General features: G+C 44.0%; 1 protein-coding gene across 4 annotated transcripts in view; it reads right to left on the bottom strand.

The window, feature by feature from the left end:
• Positions 1-1377: 1377 nt before the first annotated feature.
• Positions 1378-11836, bottom strand: part of Pla2g7 (phospholipase A2 group VII) — a 46083-nt gene continuing 35624 nt past the window's right edge. For all 4 annotated transcript variants that reach the window (XM_059281301.1, XM_059281303.1, XM_059281302.1 and 1 more), the window contains 4 exons: positions 9546-9637; positions 6982-7152; positions 2280-2428; positions 1378-1867 (listed from right to left, as the gene is read on the bottom strand). In XM_059281301.1, the coding sequence (XP_059137284.1) occupies positions 1731-1867; positions 2280-2428; positions 6982-7152; positions 9546-9637 (549 nt within the window). In that variant the 3' untranslated portion in view covers positions 1378-1730. The remainder of the gene's footprint in view (positions 1868-2279; positions 2429-6981; positions 7153-9545; positions 9638-11836) is intronic.

Below are 11836 nucleotides of genomic sequence, written 5' to 3'. Positions count from 1 at the left end.
TGGTTGCAGATGAGTGTGCGTGCGTGCGTGCGTGCGTGCATGCATGTGTGCGTACACACACACACACAAAGTTCTTACAAAATAATCATTGAAAAAAAACGGCTTTTTCTTGGGATAAATGTAATACTTTGGCTGACATAGAGAAATGTTATAAATTATCATGAGGAGAAGATACGTCATTATGGCCAGAATACAAAAGCCTTCCATTTTGTGTTAAGGAATTTTATCTATTTAAAGACTGAATGGCTACCAGGGAGGCAATGTCCAATTTCTCAGTTTCAGTGACCGTGAACCACAAAGCTCCGAATGATGGCAAATCAGAGCATGGTTACCTACCAACTGGGCAAGAGGGGGATCCAGCCATAGCCAGGCTTGCAGATTAAAACTGACAACCCTGTTCACACAGGCTGAGCCAAGCCACACACTGAAGAAACTGCAGAAGCAACAGGATGCCTAAAACAGGATATGTCTTTAACTACTGGACAGCCTCAATTCGTGTAGCCTCCAGGAAACCAACTCATTTTCTACGATTCTCAGGTGCAGACATATGAAGGGCTGGGGGGATGAATCAGTGACTGAGGCATTTGCTGAGCAAGGGTTAGCACCTGAACTTGAAACCTTAGAGACCAGGTCAAGTCAGGGCCAGCAGGACTCGTCTGTAATCCTGGTGCTCCTTGATGGGATAAGTGGCAGAGACCGGAGGGTCCCTGACAGTTGGGGGGCCAGTTAGCCTGGTATGTGGGACAGAGAACAGCAAAGAGAAGCTGACTAGCAAGGTGGAAGGCAGGGCCGGACGCCCAAAATTGTCTTCTAACCTCCACATGTGTGCAATGACATGTGCACGTGCATGCAACACACACATAAACACATGCAGCTCCTGTGCGCACAGGCATAGTCCACACAAACTGTTTTCAGATCCTTGTGTAAACTTCCACTTAGCTATTAATCCCACACTATTATGTCATATAAACTGAAAACATCCCGAGTTGGCTGAGAATTTTGAAATTTTCCTTGTGTCCTTCACAGCCTTTGGGTAACTAGCTGCTGTTGTCAGAGGGGCCTCCTTGGCCTGCCTCACACAGCTAACACCCACAGCATCTCTGTTTAGTCAACAGAACACATCAGAGATTAAGGTACTAAAAACCTAAAGCACCAACCTTCCCATGTCCCAGGTACTCTAAAAACCCCGCCCACGTCACGTTTCATTGTCAGCTGAAATTGGACAACATGACCAATCCTGCACCAGGACAAATGCTTTATGATCAGATTCATGTAAGTTTCTTAGCTCAGCCAAAAGTCAGAGAAATGCTACCAGATTCCACACAGACTCTCATGTGGCTCAAACTCAACCCTGCTGCTCAGAACAGAAAACCAAAGGCAGGATAATCTGTTTTTATTTTAAGTTTGGGAATCTTAGGGCATTTACAACATTTTCACTGCCATCGTTCCCATCAATAGACTTTTCTGTAAGTATAATATGGAAGCAGATTTTTCTTTTAACACAAAGGACCAGCTTTGTAAAATTATGGTTTAGACTAGTAATGATTTTCATATGCTCTACTCTATGTTCTTTACATAGGAAAAAATCTTAGTCTAGGCATCCATTCTATAACACATGTACACTTAAAAATGGTTACTCGGATAGGTACATTAGTCTATCTCTTCCATTCTCTCTCTCATTCTCTCTCATTTTCACTCTCAATTTCAAAAGAAGATTGAAACCAGCTCTTCTAATTCTGGGTGTGTGATCCTGGAGAGCGTTGCGGAGCCGGGGACTGGGTAACTACATCAGAGGGTGGCCCAGGGATCAGATTCTTGTTATGTCCTTCCACCAGAGAGTCCCACTGATTGAAGTCTTTATGAAGTCCTATATATATATATAAAAAATAATAATAAACTGTCAAGAATATTGAACAGTTGTGTGCCGCTAGGTGGCACCATAGAGTCACAAATTATACAACAATCACTGTGTTAACAGAATGGTATTGTGTCTCAGGTTGCCAAGTTGCATTAGCAAATGCATAACCTCCTGAGAGGCTTAGAGATAAGCAAGCTGACATCAGCCTCCCTCACATGATACATATACACACACACACACATTAAAGAATGCAAGGCAACATAATTCACCTTTTGAAGTGTTTCTTTTTACATTAACGTACTGCTCTGCCTACTAAAAACCAAACGGGAACAGCTACAAGAAGACTAAGACCGAGTGAACAGAAAATGGTTTTGTCCCGAGAAGCAAGCAGCTTGAGTCACAGAGGAAGGCTGTTTCTTACCTAGATGTTTCTGGAGGAAAGCTAAAGACGCTTTGTTGGTGAGGTCGATGGCTACACCGGAGTCTATCTCTCCTTTCAGCGTCAGCTTGTTTCCAATTATTTTGCCAGTCACAAAAGTGAAGTCGGCAAAATTCTGGTGCACTGAGCCCCTAGAAGAGAAAGGTGTCTATAACTCCTGGCGCTTGAAAAAAATTGTTTTTTTTTTTTTCTTTTTTGCAAAAGTCCAGAAATGATTCTGGCCCAGCTAGACAATCCTCTGCAAAACAAGGAAATAAAATGTGGAATCTGATCATTGTCGATGTATTTGAGGGTCAAAGACATTCATGTAAGGATCATAAAATGCAATGCCTCTTCCTGCTGGGAAAAAAAAAAATTGTGCCCTAGTTTACATTCCCTGCTATGATAGACACCACGACCAAAAGCCACTTGGGTTTAGCTGACTTCCAGATTCCATACCATCCTTCACTGAGGGAAGTCAAGGCAAGAACAAGGCAGGAACCGGGAGGCAGGAACTGAAGCTGAGACCGGGAAGGGGTGCTGTTTACTGGCTTGCTCCCACAGCTTGCTCAGCCTGCTTTCTTATAGCACCAGGCCCCAGCCAGATGTGGCATCCTCCTAGGTGGGCTGGGCCCTCCCACATCAATCATTAATCGAGAAAATGCCCCCAAAGACAAGCCTACAGGACCACCTGATGGAGGTCATACCTTAATTGAAACTCCCTCTTCCCAGGTGACTCCAGTTTGTATAAAGTTGACAAAAACTAACTGGTGTGATTTGTATCTTATTTTTAGGGGAAATAAATTACAACCTTCCATTAACCAGACTACTTCTGAGAAGATGGAATGTAGTATGTGTTAAAGAGTCTACCACCTACCCCGTCCCTTACCGTACGTAATATTTAATGCTAGTCAGAGCAGTGTAGATGAGAGATTTTTAAAAAGAACAGCCCCTGGATTTCATTGTAAGCAGCTTATACACGCCACTTACACGGCTCTCTAATTTATCAGTAGCAGCTTACCATCAGCCAGGTCAGTCATTCCGAGGGTTTGTGTTTTCATGGTCTACCTCTGGGACATCAGATACTTCCTGTGTCTGTTGCACTTTTCTCTGTTCCCCCCACACTTGTGCCCTCCTTTCTGACCTGACCACCCCGTGTTGCTCCTTGGCTCTCCACTCTCCTCACATCTACAGTACGCATTCCTGGAGAGACTGTTCTCAGAACAGCGCTTCCCTATCCAATCCCATCTACTCCAGTGGCTTCAACTACGACGTCGGGGAAATTTTGTACTTTCCCTATTTGGAGTAGAGCATCTCTACCTACATTTGTCCTGTTCTCAAGCTCCCATGCCAAGGTTAAAACACAGTATTGGAGCAGCACCACTGAGGGAAACTCTCCCTCCTCATGAGGCTGTCCTTAGAAGCCAACCTTCATTCTTCTATTACGCTATGTTCAACCAAGAGTCGTCCGACCCCCTCCACCTCCTCCCTGCATTCTAGGCAAAATGAGAGTCAGAGACATAAGGAGAGCAAGTACAGATGGCGACATGAGAGAGCGGAGAGCAGAGTGTGGAGAAGGCTGAGACACTGTTGGAGCAGAGAAAGAAATGCATTATCAACAACACGGGGACATCTCCCGTGAGGGGAGGTTGTGTCAGCCGAAGATGGAGGACTGAGAGCCTTCAGTAACAATCAAGAAGATGCAGAGAGAAGGGTAGAGACCGAAAGAGGCGTGTGTGGGGCTGGTCTGAGGCAGGGGCAGGCTTTTCTTCAGTGCACTGGTGAGGCCTTGGGCAGCTGGGCTACAAGTGTCAGTGTGAGCAGAAGACCACGAGATTGTTTTTAAGATTTATTTTTATTTGTGTATAGGTATTATGTGGTTCTCTATGTGGGTACTCACATGTCTGCGGGTGACCACCATGGCCAAGGGAGGGTATTGGATCCCCTGGAGCTGGAGTTATAATTAATAGGTGTCATGAGCCACTTGACTTGGGTGCTGGGAACCAAACTCTGGTGCCCTGCGGGAGCAGCAAGTGCTCTTACCTACTGAGCCATCTCCAGTCCGGGGCTCTCACAGAGAAGGGAAGAGAGAAAGGTAAAGAGGTGAGTCCAGGAAGGAAGTAGGTAGAAATTGCAGCAGGCACAGCTGGAGAAGACCCACCCACAGCACGACAGCGCGCCTCGGTTGGGGTCACAGCTTGTGTGAGAAGGATACAGGGAGTTCAACACCAGTGTTCCCCATCTCTGCTTCCTGACTGCAGAAGGAGGCTTCGCCCGAGGGCTGAGAGCGCTGTAAGATTTCTGTTTAGAAATTAGAGATGGGAACATACGAACAAATGTCCCTCACCATCTGTCTAACTCTCAATTCTACAGGATCCGATACACACACACACACACACACACACACACACACACACACACACACACACACACACACGGTGCCACTTCTCCCAACTGCCATTTCCAGTAGGGAATGACTCCTCCCATTCTTTCACCGGGTTGGATATAATGCCCTACAGTTTCCCTTATGTGGGAGGGGCAGGAGCAAGTAAGGCAAAGATAGGACCATCCTGTTTGTGATTTTTCTATATTTTCCTGTCCTGTACACCTATGAAAAGTTTATTTTATAAATTAGATGTAATAAGAGTTTAACAACAACTGATAATGAAATAAAACCTTTCTTTGAGACAATGTCTATATGGCCCAGTGGAGACTCGAACTCACAATCCTCCTACATCAATCCCCCAAGCGCTGGAATGATGCCTGGAAAAATACAAGAAGCCTAATGTATAATAATAAAAATAATATATGTGGGTCGGGAGTAGTGGTGTGTTTGATCCCAGAACTCAGGAGGCAGAGACAGGCAGGTCTCTGTGAGTTCAGGCCAACCAGGGCTCCTTAGTAAGATCCTGTCTAGAAACAAAAACAAATCTCAGTTGTCAGTTTTATATAATGTGGAATCATCTAAGAGACAGACCCCATGTACGCCTCTGGGGAATTCTCTTGATTGGGTAAATGAAGTGGGAAGCCCCACCCACCGTGGCTGGCACTTTTCCTGGGGTGAGGAACCTGGACTATGTAAGGAGACAGTGAGCTGTGCCTAGGATTCATTGCCCCCTGCATTGTGACTGCAGATGCTATGTGACATTGACAGGTTGTCACCTTGAACTGCAATCTGACTCTTTCCAGAGTATGTTTTCTCTTTTACTTCTTTGTTAGCCGTGAGTGCTCTTTTTGATTTTTTTTTTTGAGATTTTAATCATTTTTCTTTTGTGTGTCTGAGTGTTTGCTTGACTGTGTCTGTGCATCACATGTACAGTACCCATGGAAGCCAGGATAAGGCATCTGATCCCCACTGGAGTTACAGGTGGTTGTGAGCTGCCATGTGGGTGCTGGGAAGACAACTCAGATGTCCCAGAAGAGCAGCCAGTGCTCTTAACTGCTGAGCCATCTCTCCAGCCCATAGAGTGTTGTTTTGTTTTGTTGTTGTTGTTGTTTAACACAAAACGGAAAAGTAACCAAAACAATATGTTAAAGAGGGAGAGAAGAAAAAGAAAAAATGTGAAAAGTAATCATCTTTCTCTTTTTCTCTTTCTCTTCCTCACTGGCTGACTGAACTGTATTTAATCTTGGATACTGTAACAGCCTGATAGTTGGGTAGTTGGTGTGATGACTGGGGTGACACTAGGTGACTCTCAGGAGGTTTGCACATGGAATATTCACACACTGGATGAAGGAATGGTTCCCATCACGGCAGGATGGTAAAAGATTTCACTATGTTCTGGAGAGCAGGTCACACTTTAAAAAAGTCAATTGTTACTTCTAGAATTTTCCCGGCTAGTATTTCCTGACCCCAGCTGGCCATAGATAACTAAAACTATGAAAATGGAAGCTGGAAAGCTAAACTATTGATAAAGGGGAACTATTCTAGGTACAGCTTCCTGCCTATTCCCCCACCCCGCCCCCCGCAATCAACCAGGATTCAGAGAGCAGTAAGATGCATTCCACTTTTGCTTAAAAGTCTTTTTTTATTTTTATTTTCGTGTGTGTGTGTGTGTGTGTGTGTGTGTGTGTGTGTATTGTGTGTGTGTGTATATATATATATATATATATATATATATATATATATATATATATATATATAAAAACTGTCAATATAAGCACTGTAATTAATGTCACCAAAAGCATTTTCACTTAAGTCAGGGGCTGGAGAGATGACGGCTCCACAGTTAAGATCACTTGCTGCTCTTGCCAATGACCAAGGTTTGGCTCTCAGCACCCACATAGTAACTCACAACTGTATGCAACTCCAGTTCCAGGGGATCTGATGCCCTCTTCTGGCCTCTGCAGACACTGCACACACTTGGTGCATAGACGGACAGGCAAAACACATTCATCACATCAAAAAAGAAAGAGTAAGCCAGGCTGTGCTGGTGCATGCCTTTAATCCCAGCACTCAGGAGGCAGAGGCAGGCAGATCTCTGAGTTCGAGGCCAGCCTGGTCTACAGAGTGAGTTCCAGGAAAGCCAGGGCTACACAGAAAAACCCTGTCTCAAAAACAAAAACAAAGAGAGAGAGAGAGTCTAAGAGTACTAGAGGTGATATAGTCTTCATTTAAAAAAAAAATCTAACAACAGCACAGCCATTTTGCAATGGCTCCCCCGAGTTCCAAGTGCAGATCATCATCTAGCCCGTGAGCACTTACCTGATTGTAATCATTTTTCTTTCCTTGCCGGGTTGGTAGAATCTTTTCATTTTCATGATGTCTTTCGGAGTCTGGAAGTGTGCAGAGTTGATGAAGAAGAGGGGCTGAGGGATTTTGGAGTAGAGCTCCTCACTCACTGGATACATCCATGGATCGAGAGCAACCCCGCATCTGCAGACATTGTTGGCAGTGATGGAGAATGACGGGTTACAGGCCGGCCAGCAGAGACCGTCCCACCACACCGACTTACTACAAGGATCTCAAGGGTGCGACACTGGACTCTGGGACACAGCTGACCTGGTACTGCTTGATTACCTCTTTTAGGAGTCATTACATAAAGAAGGCTATTTCCTTAAAAGTTTTCCATGTTCATTTTTGTCACAAGGTTTTCAAAATACATTTAAGTCAGTTGAAATTTCTTCAAAACTGAAAAATTGCAATTTTGCCTTATTTCTTCTGTGTTTCAAACACTGTTCTTAAGGGTTGTGTGTGTGTGTGTGTGTGTGTGTGTGTGTGTGTGTGTGTGTACATGGTAAGGGGTATGTACAGATTTCCAGAGAAGCCAGCAGATGGCGCCAGATCTCCTGGAGCTGGAGTTAGGTGTGGTTGTGAACTGCCTGACGCGGTGCTGGGAAGTGAGTAAGAGTGCATGCTCCTACCTGCTGATCAATCTCTCCAGCCCATCTCCAAAGTCTTGGGTGCTTCAAAGTGTGTCTATTACACCTATTTCATGGTAACAAGATACCCCAGACACATAGGACTGTATTTAGAGGGTAAAACACATGAGGCACACCTTGTGAAAGTACAATTTTGGGGACTAGAAAGATGTCTCCATGGTTAAGAGACGCACGCACACAGAAAGAGAGAGAGAGATGCACATAAATAAAAATAATAAAAATAAATCTAAAAAATTCAGAATCAAATTTTCTTCTTCCCACTAAGGTTGATCCTGTTCCCTGGCCTTTTTGGAAATCCACTGATATGCTGAGTAGATGACAGCAGAGAATGCCCTTATATGAGGGGAAAATGTCTCAAATGGTCCAGCCCATTCCGTAGAGAGTTGGTTCTATGTGAGTCTAGGATAAGACGTTAAAGAAAGAAAATGTTTCTGAATGTTAGAAAACAGAGATCTTGTCTGACTTTGGCCCAAATAACTGTGACTTTAGATCTAGCTTCTATTTTTAGACAAAAGATAAGAAAAGCTGATGATAAATTTCAAAACCCAGTGTCTTAGGGAAGTCTATAAAAATGGTGGCAATGTTATCACAAGCATGCCACACTAAAGACATAAAGATAAGATTCCAAGTGAACACATGGGACCCTTTAGAGATAAATAAGGACAACGGGGGATGGATAGGGGTGAGAAAACTATTTTCAAAACTAGCTTACCAAGTAGCAGGTTTCTTTATGGCACGCTCTGCATACTTCATCCGGGCTGACCCTCCACCCAGTCCTCTCCATCTCCGTTCACACATCCTCACTTAAACCCTTCATATCACGTGTTCTATTACGTTCCCCCACTCTCCCACACAGCCTCTATTTTCACTGCTCATGAGACCCTTTCTAGTTTCCCGGCCTCTACACACACTCATCCAATGAAGCTACGATCCACACATGAGGGAGACATGAATACCCAAAGAATACACAAAGAACTTAAAACAACTAGACAACTAGAAAGAACCCAACTTAACAACAGCAAAAGAAGAAGAAGAAGGGCCAAAGTGCACAAAACAAACTGCTAATAAGTATTTTTTCAAGAGTTCAACCTCCTTAGTCTTTAGGGAAGTGCAGACTAAAATGTCTTGGAGAGACCATTTCATTCATGCCAGTGAGAATCAGCAAATGTCAACAAGGGTGTGGGGAGAGAGGCAGCCTTGTTGACTGTTGGTAGAAGCATGAACAGCTGCAGGTATACTGGAAATCAATATGGAGGCTTCTCTAAAAGCTAAACATCGAGCTACCATGTGACCCAGTTCACTACTCAGGTGTACGTCCAAAGGGCTCCGTACCCTACTATGGAGGTGACCAGTGTACTTACTGTTCAGGTATACACACAAAGGGCTCCGTACCCTACTGCAGAGGTGCCTGTGCATCCCTGTATACTGCTGCTCTATCACAACGGCAAGGGGAAGGTTTTAGGAGCAGGACAAATAAATGGCCTCTGCCGAGGAAAATGTAGCAACTCAATGAAGCAAAGAACAATAGCAAAGCTTGAGCTGGAGAGCTAGCTCCGTGGTTTAGAGCACCTGTTTCTCTGGCCCAGGACCCAGGTTCAAATCCCAGCACCCACATGGCAGCTCACAACTAACCCTAATTATAGTTCCAGGCATCTGATGCCCTCTTCTGAGCTCTTTCAGAACAAAGCGTGCACATGGTGCACACACACATACACGCAGGCAGAGCATCCATACACGGAAAATGAAACAAAGAAATGTAAAATATAATAAGACTTACAAACCCGAAAGATCCCTTAATCACTAGAATTTCAGAAAACAGTTCCCTGTTCTGTGTGTCACCTTGCCCTCTATTCCAGTCATTTTCGGTTGTCTTGTTTTGTCTCTTACTTGAATCTCTGGTCTTCGCTAAGGGTGTGAATAACTGTTGCTCCTCCAAAAGAGTGTCCAATCACCGCTATTTTATCCACATCGATAGCACCCTGGGTAGATAAAGCAGGACAGTGAGTCAGCAACTCACCCGGCATTAGAAGAGTACATTAAATAATTCTGTCCATTATATAATCATTATTCACTTCAGGTCTGGTTAAGTACCTTGAGGACATAACATAGAACACACACACACACACACACACACACACACACACACACACACACAATTTGGAGAAGTTCAGAAGCAAGCTAAATATAGTGACACCTGCCTTTAATCCAAGTACTTGGGAAGTGGAGGCAGGAGGATCAGTTCAAGGTTATCTCTGACTACATAGAGTAGCCTGTGTGAAGCCAAGTACACTAGAGCCAGTTTGGGCAGTATGAAACATTATCTCTCTCTTTTTTTTAAAGGTTTATTTATTTATTATGTATACAGTGTTCTGTCTGCACATATCCCTGCAGGCCAGAAGAGGGCACCAGATCTCATTACAGATGGTTGTGAGCCACCATGTGGTTGCTGGGAATTGAACTCTGGACCTTTGGAAGAACAAGCAGTGCTCTTAACCTCTGAGCCATCTCTCCAGCCCCGAAACATTATCTCATACTTACACACACACACACACACACACACACACACACACACACACAGAGAGAGAGAGGGAGAGATAGACACAGACAGACAGACATTCAGAGGTAAACTTACCAGTTTTTATCATCCACACTGAAACTGAGCCCCTCTGCTGATTTCCATCCCACCTCATCCATGTTTATTAGTTTATTCATTCTAAGAATATTTATTGAGTATCTCCCATGTCCGACACTGTAGTCTCACTTTAGTGAGCTCACAGTTTATCATGGAAGAAAGTGATAGAAACTTTCGATCCGATACCACGCAACAAAGCATTTGGGGCCTTGGGGCCCAGGAGCACATATATGGCAGTACAATAGCTAACCCAGGCTCTGCAAAGGCCGTGGAGTCCACAGGAGCCTCTCAGAGCAGGTGACATCCGACTGGAGTGTTGAAGGTTAGACAGGAGTTAGTAAACAGGAAGTGTTTGTCTCAGGCCAAGGGAACATGTACAGAGGCATGGAGACAGGAGGAGGTGGTGTCACGAGCTGTCACAGGCCATATGCAAATACAGAGAACGGCAATTGATAATTCAGATGTCAACCCACCAGATGAACAATTCTCTGATGGAGGAAGCCCGTTCAAGCAAGGCTCACAGGACACAGACTCTGAAAACTGGCTGCTTCTGTCTGTAAATTTGCATGTGCAAAAACAGCCATGGAAACTCCCTATTACCATGCATTTTCATGGAATATGTACATGTAATCTCATGATTACATCTCAATTTTGGGTATTTATTCTGTGGACTGTCTAAAGATGACTCCTCATTAAGCTATATAATTTTGATAAATAGAAAATGCACTAGTATATGCTTCATAATTAGATCTACTGTTCCATGAGGACTGTAAGACACTTAGGCCCTGTTCTTTATCATTAGCTCAGACTGACATAAAGAAAACAGCAATTTCTTCTCAGTTCTATGACAAGCTACATACAATTGGCTGATTTGGGGCCTGAGAGCAAATTCAAACTAGACTGAGTACCTCATAAGATAAACCTCCACAGAAAATACACAAGGACAAATTCCCAGGTGTCTTATTGTAGAACCAAGGTCAGCCATGAAGCAACTTTGGTGCCAGTTTCCCTGCTTGCCAAAAGTCTGGCTGATCACTCAGACCAATGACTAACGCCCTACACAAACTACTCAAGCATTAACTCTCTGCATGAACTTCTAACCTCAGATTCTTACTACAAGACTCAAGGGTCAATTAACTAACTGTCCATTGTTTAGGTCCAAATAATAATTAATCAATTAGCCAAGTCCTGAGAGAAATAGTTTTATGTCCAGCTGACTGTGGGGAAAGTTACACAATTAGCCAGAGCTACAGAGGATGGTCTGGCCTCACAGCCTTGAATAAAGAGTTACAAGTTCCCTTCCTCATGATCAGGAGTTGCAAGCAGGGTAAAAAACAAACAAACAAACATATTTTTAGGTTTGGGACACTTTCAATGCCACTGCCCGGAAAGTGCCAAACACCATGTCCCTGCCTATGCGTTGCCATGGTAAATGGCTCTGCTCCTTATCGTTGGCTCAAGGATGTACTATGACCCTAAAATGCAGCTTTTTATTGATTTTCATTGGGATGCTATATAAGGGGAGGCAGAACAAAGAAAGGAAGTA

The sequence above is a fragment of the Peromyscus eremicus genome, chromosome 16_21 (assembly GCF_949786415.1).
Source record: "Peromyscus eremicus chromosome 16_21, PerEre_H2_v1, whole genome shotgun sequence".
NCBI lineage: Eukaryota > Metazoa > Chordata > Mammalia > Rodentia > Cricetidae > Peromyscus > Peromyscus eremicus.
Note: the sequence above shows the minus strand (reverse complement) of the source record. Positions and strands in the feature narration are given on the sequence as shown.